Genomic DNA, 14660 nt, shown 5'->3' with positions numbered 1-14660 from the left:
ATTGGTGCCAAGCTAGGGTGAAGCCAGGGCAAGAATGGTGAGGAACTGCCATAATTCTGGAGAACTCAATGGTACCAAGCTAGGGTGAAGCCAGGGCAAGAAAGGTGAGGGACTGCCATAACTCTGGAGAACTCATTGGTGCCAAGCAAGGGTGAAGCCAGGGCAAGAATGGTGAGGAACTGCCATAATTCTGGAGAACTCAATGGTACCAAGCTAGGGTGAAGCCAGGGCAAGAAAGGTGAGGGACCGCTATAATTCTGGAGAACTCAATGGTACCAAGCTAGCGAGAAGCCAAGGCAAGAAAGGTGAGGGACCGCTATAATTCTGGAGAACTCAATGGTACCAAGCTAGCGAGAAACCAAGGCAAGAAAGGTGAGGGATTGTCATAACTCTGGAACACTCAATAGTGCAAATGTAGGAGAAGCCAGAGCAAGAAAGGTGAGGGACTGCTATAATTCTGGAACACTCAAAGGTGTCTGTTCTCATATCAAAGTAGGCAGCAGGGGAGGTACAATTTGTGTGTGCACAATTCCGATGCAGACATAACATAGTCAATATATTAGAAATAGACAGGGGTTAATTCTGAGTTAGGAGAATAGAAGAAAAAAAAAAAAAAAATATTTCACCTAGACAAACCATGCTGCACTACAAGGAGAGCAAATACATTTATTTTGTTCTGCACGCCGGATAAACACTGGCTGCTTCCATGTAGCGCACACATGCTGGACAGCTGTATTGCTACACTGCAACTTAAATGTGTATGGACACTCCCCTCCCAAATCTACATCTCTCTGCACATATTGCATCTGCCCCGTCTGCAGTGTAAAGGGGAATACTCACGGAGCGATCGCTGCTTAAAATCTAAGCAATCTGACTAGATTGCTTAGGTTTTAAGCAGTGATCACTCCGTGTGTAACCCCACAGCGATAGCGATGCGCGGCCCCGCGCATCGCTATCGCTGGTGCTAGAGTGGCCTGCATGCAGGATCAATCTAGCAGGTCGCTCATTTCACCCGTTGGGTGAAATGAGCGCTCCCCCCCCCCCCCCCCGCACGCTCAGCACACATCACGCTGTGCTGAGCGGGGGGAGAGATGTGTGCTGAGCAGTTCGACCCTTAACACGGTGTTGCCAATGTGCAGAGTTACTTGCTCTTTTTGCTTTGTTCCAAACTCCCCATAATGCTTTGCTAAGATCATCTATTTAAAATGATAATATGAAAATAAGCAAAAAGAAGTGTAAGAACTCCCATTTAGCATATAGGGTTACTCAAAGGATTGTCTACTCATTGGACAAAAGAACTAAGGATATAGGACACAGTTTGCCAAAAATATATCAGTACACAGCAGCATGGAGCAAGCAACCTCAAGCTAAGGGGTTTATTTACCAAGCGTTGGGTTCTAAAACCAGGGTGCTGATCATGTTTAGTAAATAAACCCCTACATTTCTGACTAAGCAAAGTTATGACATCCTAAGAAAAGTATTATTTTCCCAATATCCAATCACTAGTTCCAAATAGCGGACTAGATGTTACAGACTATACATAGAATGTTATTAAAAAGAAAAAAGCACACACAAGGTAACCATTGTATAACACCCCGTGCAGCACACCTGCTTTAGCCGCTTGACTGCATAATCAGTGTTCCGGATGGTTGCCTTATACACACAGCCAAATCCACCCTCTCCAATGAGCAAGGATGGGGAGAAGTTCCTCGTACCCTTGATCACCTCTTGAAAATTCCACAACAAATGCTTGGGTGGCTCTATTAAGTTACTGGGGATAGCGGATTCCTGGAGACAGAAAACGATACATAAAACCATTTGTCATTTAGGGGGACATTTACTAAGCAGTGATAAGAGTGGAGAAGTGAGCCAGTGGAGAAGCTGTCGCATCAACCAATCAGCAGCCCTGTGTCATTTTGTAGTATGCAAATGATAGATGTTACGTCAGTGTTGATTGGTTGCCATGGGCAACTTCTCCACTGGCTCACTTCTCCGCTCTTATCACTGCTTAGTAAATGTCCCCCCTAGTCGGGTAAGGGATTTAGAATTAAAACCAGTCTATAGAGGCCCATGTTACAGAGAGTTCATACCTCATTCAAACTATGCAGATTATCCAGTTCATTTATTCTTACTGATGACACTACGCAAGATGTTGTTTAATGATTTAAAAAAAATAGCATTTCATCTATTATATTGTTTCTATAGCACCACCATATTACGTAGCGATGTAAAAAGAATAGTTATTCATTCCCATCAGACCCCGGCCCTTTTGTAGATCACCTTCCACAACTTAAACGGATTATTAAGAAGATCACTTTAATGTTATCTGAATGGCCATTAGGGAGTTCTAGCAATCGCGGATACTGTAAGTTCCCCTCTGTCTTCAAAGAACTCTGCGTACAGTATGTGTAGGAATAATACACCAGAAGCTAAGCACAGTACAATGCAGATGAAGTGGATTTTGGGGTCATGAGTAACTAGACAGTGCAGCAGATGTTCTATGTAGGAGGGGGGTTTACAAATGGAAATACACGTTTATTTATTACAAATGGTTTATGTAGTGCCCATATATTCCACAGTGCTTTACAGAGAATATGTGGCTATTCACCTCAGTCCCTGCCCCAGTGGAGCTTACAATCTATGGGGTCTATATACTAAGCCTTGGAGAGAGATGAAGCACCAGCCAATCAGCTCCTACCATGTTACAGGCTGTCTGAAAAATGACAATCACCGATTGGCTGGCACTTTATCTCTCTGCAACGCATACGCTGGCTAATCACTGAGACGATATGGGCAGATATGTCATTTCCGGTCTAATCGGAACAACAAATCAGGCATATCGCTCAGTGTGTACGCCGAATTTGCAGGTACCCGCGGTTGCTAGCGGTGTTTCCCAGCTGGCCCTGCTGCACGGCCAACCGAGCGATAACCCTAGCGACCACGGCATGTGTTCTGATAGAAGCGATATGTCGCTCCAACCTTCATTACATCACTCAACATGGACCCAGAACCCAATAAGCCGGCCCATAGGCTGTGTAGACATCATCCCAGTGTGTACACAGCTTTAAGCTGGCTACACAATTGTTCAATCCTCGGCAGATCCGACTACTGACCAACCGGTCTGTCCAACATTGGACAAGTGTGTACCTTCTGACGACTGAACTCTTCCCCCGATCCTGGTCTCCTGGGTTTGTTAAACATGCCGAGAGACCTGGAGACCCGACAGCCGACCAATTCTGCAGTGTGTAGACTGCTGAGACATGAACTAGCGACCGATCTCCGGTCCCAACAGCTCTGCACACCAACAGCGTGGCGGCAGCGCGGGATCCTTACGCTGCGCGACACGGCGTGACGTGGCAGTGGCGACTGGCATATTGGCAGTACGATTGTGGGCATTGTGTCAGAGGTGGCGTAAAGGCATAGCAGCGGGACCGGAGTTTACTTGCAGAGTAAGGCAGCAGGCAGTGTGCACAATGGAAGCATTTAACCTTTCAAAAATGGTGCTGCGTTATTATGTTTAAAAAACAAGATGGCCACGGCAAGCCAATCGCGGTGAGCTGCTCCATTGCCCCGCCTCCTTGTACCGCCTACTATTAGCCAGCGTGAGCCAGTCTGACGGCAGGGGAGGAAGAGCTCCTGAAGATAGAAGAAGCCGAGGAAGTCCTGGATGGGCAGCAGCCATGGAAAAAGAGCATAATGGTCGCTGCTCCCCAGTTGAAGGTGCTGGCTAAGAAATGATAATAACATTAGGTCTTGTGCCTTTCTTTTAATTTACAGACAGGGCCAGCAGGCCCTTTATGTCCGGATATGCTGCCACTTGTGGTTCTCCAAGAGCCAGCGTGCTGGGGCTGGCCTACTGGGACCTGTAGGCTACTTGTAAAGAACAACACTGTACTACGGTACCATGAACCCTGCAGCACCCACCGCCACCAGGGGTGCGGAGCGTAGCTGCTGGTTGATGCTCAGGATCGGGGACTACATTTTATTTTCTGGGGCCCCCGCTTTCCCAGGAATTCCAGCCCTGTGCTGATCTCTTTTGACGTTGGTTAATGTGATGGCAGTGGGACCCCACACTGAGTGTCCCCCTGCTAATGCATTACCACCCTGACTTGTTATAACTTTTTTGGGTAGACTCCACTATTCTTTTTTTGGGGGGAGAGTGGGGGGGGGGGGGGGGGCATTAAAATCTCTAATGATGTCTGATCTACTGAAGACTGGACAAGTGTGCACCCGGCTAAGTACATAAAGGGACATGTACTAAGCAGTGATAACAGTGGAGAAGTTGCCCATGGAAACCAATCAGCTGCTCTGTATATTTTTATAGTATGCAAATTATCACTTCTCCACTTTTATCACTGCTTAGTACATGTCCCCCATAGTCCTCTATATTTCCTACAACATGTACACACACACTAGGTTTCATTTTTCTCAGTAGCCAATTAACAGACCCGTATGTTTTGTGGTGTGTGAGGATAATTGAGCACCCACCAGTGGAAACCCACGCAAGCATGGGGAGAACATGCAAACTCTACATAGATCGGCCATAACTGGGAATTGAACTCATGACCTCAGCACACAGCACTCTATTACGCATTACAAAGTTGAAAATCAAATTCTGCCACGATGGAGCAGTGATAAGCAACCAGTGGCCGTAGGTCTGCATCCTGCCCTCCCAGCGTTTACCTGAGGTTTTCCACCTCCTTGCTTCTTTATGGTGAGATTTCTTTGACATAACATGTAAAGGCCAGCTGATATGTTATTACAGTTGTATCTTTCCTTCATTAAACGCATCGTTTTCTGAGATTAAAGGGGGTACACAAGGAGATCCATGCTTAAAATCTAAGCAATCTGACTGGACTGCTTAGAAGTTCAGCACTGATCTCTCCGTGAGTATGCCCCACAGCGCTAGCGATGCGCGGTCCCGCGCGCCGCTAACGCCAGTGCTAGATTAGAAACATAGAATTTGACGGCAGATAAGAACCACTTGGCCCATCTAGTCTGCCCCTTTTACTTTTTATCCTTTAGGCAATCTCAACCCTTTTTGAACCTTAATTCTTTGTAAGGATATTCATGTGCCTATCCCAAGCATGTTTAAATTGCTCTACAGTCTTAGGGGTATATGCAATTGCGGTCGAATTCCCGAAATTGTTGAAAAACTGGACTTTTTCGCCAAAAAAAAAAAAATTCGACAATGCTATTGACAATGACAATGACAGTACTTTCCGTCAAAAAAATGGACTTTCCAAATTCGACTTTTTGAAATTCGACATTTGTCAAATTCGACATTTCTGCAATGGTACAAATGCGGCAATTCGACAAAAGTATATCCAATTGAAGTTTGGAAATTCGACAACAGTGCTTTTAGACAGTAAATTCGTCATTTTCAATCCGCCACACTTTGGTGGGTGAATCTAATAAAAAAAATTTAAAACATGTTTTTTTTGGTGTTTTTTTTATTGGTAATAGCATATCTATTTATATTAGAAGGGATTAGCTACTTGGTTTGTCTTTTTGGGAGGCACAAGTATTATTTATATATTTTTAAAAATATTTTTTTTTTTGTAAGATGGAATGGTAAAATCCCGGAAAAAAATGGCGTGGGGTCCCCCTTCCAAAGCATAACCAGCCTCGGGCTCTTCGAGCCGGTCCTGGTTCTAAAAATCCGGGGGAAAAAATGACAGGGGATCCCCCGTATTATTAAAACCAGCACCAAGCTCTGCGCCTGGTGCAAAAAATAAAGGGGAAAAAAAGAGTAGGGGTCCCCCGTATTTTTTACACCAGCATCGGGCTCCACTAGCTGGACAGATAATGCCACAGCCGGGGGTCACTTTTATACAGCGCCCTGCGGCCGTGGCATTAAATATCCAACTAGTCACCCCTGGCAGGAGACACACACCTTGAGAGTAAAACTTTATTTCACACCTGCCGACACACACATACTTACCTATGTTGACCCGCCGACTGCCACGTCTCCTGATCCGACGATCCGGGGTACCTGTGAATAAAATTATACTCACCTCAATCCAGTGTCCAGATATAAATCCTCGTACTTGGCAAAAAAAATAAACGAACACCCGACCAAGCCGGACTGAAAAGGGTCCCATGTTTACACATGGGACCCCTTTCCCCGAATGCAGAGACCCCCCCCGTGACTGCTGTCACAGAAACGTCTCTTAAGCCAATCAGCGAGCGCCACGTCCTGGCACTCTGCTGATTGGCTGCACGTCTGAGCTGTCAGACAGCGCATCGCAAAGCCTCTCCATTATACTCAATGGTGGGAACTTTGCGGTTAGCGGTGAGGTCACCCGCGGTCAGCGGCTGACCGCGGGTAACCCCACCGCTGACGGCAGAGTTCCCACCATTGAAAGTAATGGAGGGAGCTGTGCGATGCGCTGTCTGAGCTCAGACGCGCATACAGCCAATCAGGTGAGTGCAATGAAGTAGCGCTTCCTGATTGGCTGAAGGGACCTCTGTGACAGGAGTCACGTGGGGTCCCGGCATTCGGGGAAAGGGGTCCCATGTGTAAACATGGGACCCCTTTCAGTCCGCTGGTCCGGGTGTTCGTTTATTTTTTTTGCCAAGTACAAGGATTTATATCTGGACACTGGATTGAGGTGAGTATAATTTTATTCACAGGTACCCCGGATCGTCGGATCAGGAGACGTGGCAGTCGGCGGGTCAACATAGGTAAGGATGTGTGTGTCGGCAGGTGTGAAATAAAGTTTTACTCTCAAGGTGTGTATCTCCTGTTTTTATTTGGGTATTTTTTTTCAGTAGTACTACTACAGGTACCAGCGGGCCCGTTTTTCTCCCGCATGCTGGTACTTGTGGTTCTCCAAGTACCAGCTTGCGGGGGAGGCTTGCTGGGACTTGTAGTACTACAGGAAAAAACAATATTCTAGTCATTTTCTCAAGGCTATCAGCAGCCCTTGGATGGGGGGGGGGGGGGGGGGACAGCCTCGGGCTTCACCCCTGGCCCTTGGGTGGCTGGGGGACCCCTTGATTGAAGGGGTCCCCACTCCCCCAGGGTACCCCGGCCAGGGGTGACTAGTTGGATATTTAATGCCACGGCCGCAGGGCGCTGTATAAAAGTGACCCCCGGCTGTGGCATTATCTGTCCAGCTAGTGGAGCCCGATGCTGGTGTAAAAAATACGGGGGACCCATACTCTTTTTGTCCCCCGTATTTTCTGCACCAGCACCAGGCGCAGAGCCCGGTGCTGGTTTTAAAAATACGGGGGATCCCCTCTGTCCATTTCCCCCCCGGATTTTTAGAACCAGGACCAGCTCGAAGAGCCCGAGGCTGGTTATGCTTTGGAGGGGGGACCCGACGCAATTTTTATTCGGGTTTTTTCCCGTTTTTTAAAAATCGGAACAAAATCCGTCAAATCATCCGTTTTTCTTCAGCGGGACTGTCGAATCCGTTTTTTATTGAATATAGTCAATTTCGGCACCCACTTGCCGAAATTAGACGGTCGAATTGTGTCGAATTAAAAAACGGCCGAAAAATTGCCGCGATTCGCCGCTAATTGCATATACCCCTTAGCCTCTACCACCTCTGATGGGAGGCTATTCCACTTATCCACTATCCTTTCTGTGAAGTAATTTTTCCTTAAATTGCCCCTGAACCTGCCTCCATCCAGTCTCAGTGTATGTCCTCGAGTTCTAATAGGTCTCTTCCTTTGAAGAATGTTTCCCTCCTGAACTTTGTTAAGACCTTTGGTATATTTGAAAGTTTCGATCATGTCTCCCCTTTCCCTTCTCTCCTCCAAACTATACATGTTAAGATCTTTTAGCCTTTCCGGGTAGGTTTTGTGATGTAGGCCGTGCACCATTTTAGTTGCCCTTCTTTGTACACTCTCTAATGTATTTATATCCTTCTGGAGATATGGTCTCCAGAACTGGACACAGTATTCCAGATGGGGCCGTACCAATGACCTATACAGTGGCATTATCACTTCTTTTTTCGTGCTACTGATTCCTCTCCCTATGCAACCAAGCATCTGACTTGCCTTTCTCATTGCTTTGTTGCATTGCTTTCCTGCCTTCAAGTCACTTGAAATAGTGACTCCTAAATCTCTTTCCTCCTCAGTAGTTTCCATTATAGTACCCTTGATACTATATTTAGCCTTTGGGTTTTTGAGACCCAAGTGCATGATTTTGCATTTTTTAGCATTAAACTGTAGTTGCCATGTTCTTGACCATTTTTCAAGTCTAGCTAGGTCATCAATCATTTGTTTTACCCCTCCCGGTGTGTCTACCCTGTTGCATATCTTTGTATCATCTGCAAAAAGGCATATCTTCCCTTCAATACCATCTGCAATGTCACCAACAAAGATATTAAAGAGATTGGCCTGTATGCCACCCCGTCCCCTCCCCCTCAGCACATCTCTGGGGAAATCTCCCTGTGTTTTTAGGATAAGGTTAAGGGTCGCCCATGCAGCCCCTGAACTGTGTTTGATCGCTGCCATGGAGACTTACCTGTACCGAGGAATGGATATTACTGTCAGCGTTGTTACTGCTACTGTCGGAGCATGAGGTTTGGGATGGGCAGACGCTGCTACATATCATGTGTGGGGGAGGAGGTCCAGGCAGGGGAAGTGGGCTACCTGGGGAGAAGACACACATAGTAACCTTAAAATCTGGATCTACTCCATTCACTGTCTGACAAGGTCACACCAAATTACCCGTGGATTACCCCTGGGATCTGTACTTGGGCTCTTCAAAAACTTTTTGTGACATTACTCACGGTATAGAAGGAAGCAAGGGGTTTGCCTAGAGCGCAGCAGTATTTGTGTCTTGTTGCGGGTCGGGGGAGCTGCCGGTATCCGAGGAGTTGTCCAGACTCCAAATCGCTAGTTATATTGCTCAGGTTTTTGATACCTGCCCCCAACCCTATACTCAGTGTTGTAATGTGAGAAACAAGTGTCTATATGGTCTGTAAATACTTTTATTTTTGCAGTCACAATGCTCAGTATAACAGACAGTACAATATTGCATATTATTAGTCCACACGTAATTTGAGTGATCACACAGTATTATCTATGTACATAGCAGTAGCATGCATGGAGTGTAAATAAACCGATGTGTAGAGAAATTAACGCAAACTTGATGTCGTATGATGAATACAGTAATGAACAGTCTTGAGAGCAAAGAATGTCTCTATTCCAGATATATCAAGTGGCAGTCTTTTCCTAATGGACCTTCCGTGTCCCCCAGTATAAGTCCGAGCAACTGTGCCCAGAAGCAGTTCTCTCTCAATTAATGGTTTCTGATGGGGGTCGTGTTCTGGGAGGCCGACGTCCCGGCCTGCCAGGTGCAACTTACCCTCACGATGTGATGCCTTGTTCCCGTTGCTCACTCTGCAGTGAGCCTCTGTGTAGCTTCAACCCTCTCCGTCCCCAGTGGTGCTCCTCAGCATGCACTGCTGGATGTCTTCCTGGCTCTGCTGCTGGGCCACCGGAGGCCGCACTGAATACCAGAGGTTGCATTGCCGCAAGGCTCCGCTTCTTCCTGTGTCCTGTGCGGTCTCAACGGCGGCTCCACAGCAGAGCCAGGAAGACATCCAGCACTGCATGCTGAGGAGCACCACTGAGGATGGAGAGGGTAGAAGCTACACAAGCGGCTACACAGAGGCTCACCGCAGAGTGAGCAACAGGAACCACAATGTGAGGGTAAGTTGCACCTGGCAGGCTGGGACGCCGGCCTCCCAGAACACGACCCCCATCAGAAACCATTCATTGAGAGAGAACTGCTTCTGGGCACAGTTGCTCAGACTTCTACTGGGGGACACGGAAGGTCCATTAGGAAAAGACTGCCACTTTATATATCCGGAATAGAGACATTCTTTGCTCTCAAGACTGTTCATTACTGTATTCATCATACGACATCAAGTTTGCATTAATTTCTCTACACATCGGTTTGTTCACACTACATGCATGCTACTGCTATGTACATAGATAATACTGTGTGATCACTCAAATTACGTGTGGACTAATATATATGCAATATTGTACTGGGTGTAGTATGGTATGCCGGTTGGCAGGCTCCCGGCGACCAGCATACTGGCGCCGGGAGCCCGACAGCCGGCATACCGACAGGGTGGTATTCATGTGACCGCCGGTCAGCTGACCGACAGTCACATGACCTCCTCCACCAGCCCGACGGGTCACTGTCCCGATGGTCGGCATGCCGACCAACAGGGACTATTTCCACTCGTGGGTGTCCACGACACCCATAGAGTGGGAATAAAACCCATGGCGACCGCAGGTCGCCACCGAGCCCGCAGCGTGGCGAGCGCAGCGAGCCCGTAAGGGGCTTGCTGCACTCGCCCCTCCCCGCCGGGATCCCGGCGTCGGTTTGCTGCCGGGATCCCGGAGTTGGTAAGCTGACCGGCGGTCAGGAGACCGCCGGTCAGCCGTACTACACCCTAGCGACAGCGTGGCGAGCGCAAATTAGCCCCTTGCGGGCTCGCTGTGCTCGCCACGCTGCGGGCACGGTGGCGCGCTACGCTATTTTATTCTCCCTCCAGGGGGGTCGTGGACCCCCACGAGGGAGAAAAAGTGTCGTTATGCCGGCTGTCGGGATTCCGGCGCCGGTATACTGTGCGCCGGGATCCCGACAGTCGGCATACTGAATACCACCCCTTGTACTGTCTGTTATACTGAGCAGATGACACAGATACATACAAGAAAAAAAGACACAGTGGGGCACAGTTACTAAAGTGTTTTTTTAGATGTGGAGAAACTGCCTATAGCAACCTATCAGATTCTACTTCTTTATCACTTTCTAGATGATAATAGCCAGAATCTAATTGGTTGCTATGGGCAACATCTGGGGAGGGGGAGGGATGTGGTGGATTGGTAGGGGGAGCCACAACAGTTGCAATTCTTCCAGATAACGGATTTATGTATAATATCACTACCGTAACGTGACAATGTTAAAGCTGTAGTACCAATCGAGAGCACAGTGTCCGCCTGTGAAGGTGTTAAAAACTGTTTCTTCTTCTCAGAGTCACTCTGCTCCAGGCACGGCCGTGTGTACCTGGGTGGAGGGGTAGGTGCCGCGGTGGGCGTAGTGTTCCGAGTCGCAGGAAGACCTGACTGGTACTCCAGCCACCCTGTGGTGAGAGATTACAGAATCATTACAATCATCTTGGATTAATGAAAACCTTCTTAAATCCAACAGAGCCGCACTGGCATCAAGACTTCATAGGCTGTAAGTAGAAGAGCAGAAACCACAATCCAGCAAAATCACCATCTACGTGGAGAGAGAAGAAAATGTGCATTTGCCAAATAAATTATGTCACAATTTGTAAGTAAATCCCGGCATAAACAGCTGTAAGCCAATTAGAACAGAGGTTGTAAGTAAATCCCGCCATAAACAGATGTAAGCCAGTTAGAACAGAGGTTGTAAGTAAATCCCGCCATAAACAGCTGTAAGCCAGTTAGAACAGAGGTTGTAAGTAAATCCCGCCATAAACAGCTGTAAGACAATTAGAACAGAGGTTGTAAGCAAAACCCGGCATAAACAGCTGTAAGCCAATTAGAACAGAGGTTGTAAGTAAATCCCGCCATAAACAGCTGTAAGCCAGTTAGAACAGAGGTTGTTAGTAAATCCCGCCATAAACAGCTGTAAGCCAATTAGAACAGAGGTTGTAAGAAAATCCCGCCATAAACAGCTGTAAGCCAATTAGAACAGAGGTTGTAAGTAAATCCCGCCATAAACAGCTGTAAGCCAATTAGAACAGAGGTTGTAAGTAAATCCCGCCATAAACAGCTGTAAGCAAGTTAGAACAGAGGTTGTAAGTAAATCCCGGCATAAACAGCTGTAAGCCAATTAGAACAGAGGTTGTAAGTAAATCCCGCCATAAACAGCTGTAAGCCAATTAGAACAGAGGTTGAATACCATTTGACATTGGGAAAGGCATTATAATATGGTGACAGAGTCTATGCTTGGAGACTCCGGTGTGACTGTGGCTCTCGTGGATCAAAGCAAATCAGCATATTCTGTACGTTTCAATATGAAGGACTTGATTTCGATTTGTACGCAATGCCGCTGTTCACGCAACTGAGCGAGACTTGGCCAACTGCCCCTGCACGGGGGGGAGGTAACGGGTCTTGGCGGCAAAAAACGCATGTCTGTCACATTTTCAGGGCGTGTTTCGGGGCAGAAAACATGGCACCAGCGTCGCAGCTCCCACAGACGGTCTGCGCGATCATAGGCTCACTTGGGGGGGCCGATGTTCCTCGTTTCTACGGCGATGCTGTGAATTGTGTACCCAGTTGCTGAGGACTTTGTGTTGGCTCCGGTGGTCGTCTACTTAACTTGCGTTGCACCACAAGTCCGTAAGCTGAAATATCGCAGCTGCCTAGGCATCTACGTACAAATCAATATCAGTCAAATTATACAGTGTAACAGTTTGATTGGTTAATGAATGCGATTAGAAAAATAAAATCGCCTGCCGGGATTACATATGTATACCCCCCCCAAACCGCAGCAGTATTCACAGACAGCTAGTAGTTTTCCCGAGTGTGCACAGTTCATTCAGAGAGGGGTAGAACTGAAGCTTAATGTATACCATACATTGTAACTGATACGGTCTTGGACTGTAACGGTTCCCTGGGCAAGATAACAGCAGTATTTACCAATGACGTCACAATAAGTAATTTCCTAGCTTGCTGATTGCTGCATAGGAATACGGAAATCCATAGCGATCAAGTTACAAAGGAAGGTAAACTTTAAGTCATCTAGACAAAACAACGTAAGATGATCATAACAGCCATATATCAATCTAACGGCAGAATTCTCTGGCAGGGCCAAGCACTAATGCAGACTTCACTGCCGATTGGGATTACTTCTATATTACATGTCATTTCCTGTTGGAAATGGGTTATTCATTGAGTTTATCTATTACACCCTGATTGCAGTATGTATTTATTTCATATTTTTTTAATGTATCTGTTGTGCTCTTTGGCATGCCAACTGATATTACGTATCGTGTGTTCTCTTTCAATGAAAGTATTTTTTTTGTAAATGACATGCCCCAACATGTACGTTACCTAATCCGCAGGATGCGGCATGTGCAGAGTTCAAGTGTCAATTCTGCTTCTTTGTTTTCTAATTTTGAACAAAGAACACATGGCTGCCTACATAGAATACAGGTGATCACAGCATCAATGCATACTTAAGACGCGTGATCAAATAATAAAAAGGTCAGTACAATTGATTTTATCCATATCAGCGGATTGTGGCGGTTTAGGCCTGTCCTCTGCTGCAGAATGACTATTATATCACCCAAATGAGCCATGTTATCCCATGTCACTCCCTCCCCGGTATAAAAAAAAATGGGTCAATATAGAAAACGCGTTATCTCCAGACATGGCAGTGAGATTCCCCCCTTGGCTGCTGCGTATTCACAGGCCAGCCTCTATCCAAGTCACACTGCAATGCTGGGATGCAGTGAATAGGCTTTTTCCGCTAACATCCTATCCACCTCTTTACGGAGGCGATTTCCCTATTCCTCCCGGGGTTTTCCGATAATTGTCAGCAAAGTGCAGCCATTCTGACTATACAGGGAAATCTATACCAGATTTATTCTCATTAGGAACTTCTATACTTCGCCATTTCCCCTATGACCATAGTGTTATGTTTTGATCTGACCACACAGGTATTAGGAGTGAGCGAGGTTTAGATATAGTTCTGTCTCCCCATTCACACACTGGTCTACCTAGAGGTTTTACCCTCATTAATCTGGTCTCTCTCTAGAATAATAATGTGTTGTTTGACTGCTATGGTCCGATTTTAACATATGGGGGGGGGATTCAATTGATTGAAGTTAATTTCCTGCAAAAAAAAAACAAAAAACGGGATTTATCGCAGTTTGCCCGATGTTCTTGTTAGGCCGGTCAATTAATGCCCTTTTTTTTTCTATGTAAAATGTACCTGCTATAGGGTGAAAAACACAAGATACAGGATAAGTTCCCCGCATGCATGAGTTTTCGCAATCTCAAAAAAAAGCACTTATCACAGATTTTGTTTCTCAGTCCACCCCCACCTCCATCAATGATCGCGCTGAGCCCAAAAAAAGTGGGTCCCAGGGACCCCTCACTTTTAAAAATTGGGGTCCTACCGGTTCTGTTCTGGTTCCCATCGGAATGAAGGTTTTTATTAATATTAATCTTATTTGGACACTACAGAAGTCTTGCAAGGTGGGGGAATGGGGTGACAGTGCTGCTGGGCTGTGTAGCATGCAGGACACTCTGCCCCAGAGCTTTAACTAGATATTTTGGTGCCCTTTAGCAGAAAGTGAATTGGAGCTCCACCTCCCAGATTCGAAACCACAGGCGGTGCGCGCCGCAAAAATTTAGGGGCATGGCTTCATGGGGAAGGGGCGTGACCACATAATAGTGCCAATTCACATTACACCACACTGTAGTGCCGCTTATACACTGCGCCAGGTAGAGCACGTTATACACACTGCGCCAGGTAGAGCACGTTATACACAATGCGCCAGGTAGAGCACGCCGTTATACACACTGCACCAGGTAGAGCACGTTATACACACTGCGCCAGGTAGAGCACGTTATACACACTGCGCCAGGTAGAGCACGCCGTTATACACATTGCGCCAGGTAGAGCACGCCGTTATACACATTGCGCT

At 46.8% G+C, this 14660-nt stretch overlaps 1 protein-coding gene across 4 annotated transcripts in view; it reads right to left on the bottom strand.

Moving 5' to 3' along the window:
* The window catches only part of IRAK1 (interleukin 1 receptor associated kinase 1), a 195004-nt gene that overhangs the window by 58800 nt on the left and 121544 nt on the right, over nt 1–14660 (bottom strand). For 2 of the 4 annotated variants that reach the window (XM_063936388.1, XM_063936385.1), the window contains exons 3-5: nt 10923–11117; nt 8480–8607; nt 1609–1788 (exon numbers count right to left, since the gene is read on the bottom strand). In XM_063936388.1, the coding sequence (XP_063792458.1) occupies nt 1609–1788; nt 8480–8607; nt 10923–11117 (503 nt within the window). The remainder of the gene's footprint in view (nt 1–1608; nt 1789–8479; nt 8608–10922; nt 11118–14660) is intronic. The other 2 variants (XM_063936386.1, XM_063936387.1) reach the window with 2 other exon arrangements.

The sequence above is a fragment of the Pseudophryne corroboree genome, chromosome 8 (assembly GCF_028390025.1).
Source record: "Pseudophryne corroboree isolate aPseCor3 chromosome 8, aPseCor3.hap2, whole genome shotgun sequence".
In the NCBI taxonomy this organism is placed as follows: domain Eukaryota; kingdom Metazoa; phylum Chordata; class Amphibia; order Anura; family Myobatrachidae; genus Pseudophryne; species Pseudophryne corroboree.
The sequence above is the reverse complement of the archived record's forward strand: the minus strand, read 5'-3'. Positions and strand labels throughout refer to the sequence as shown.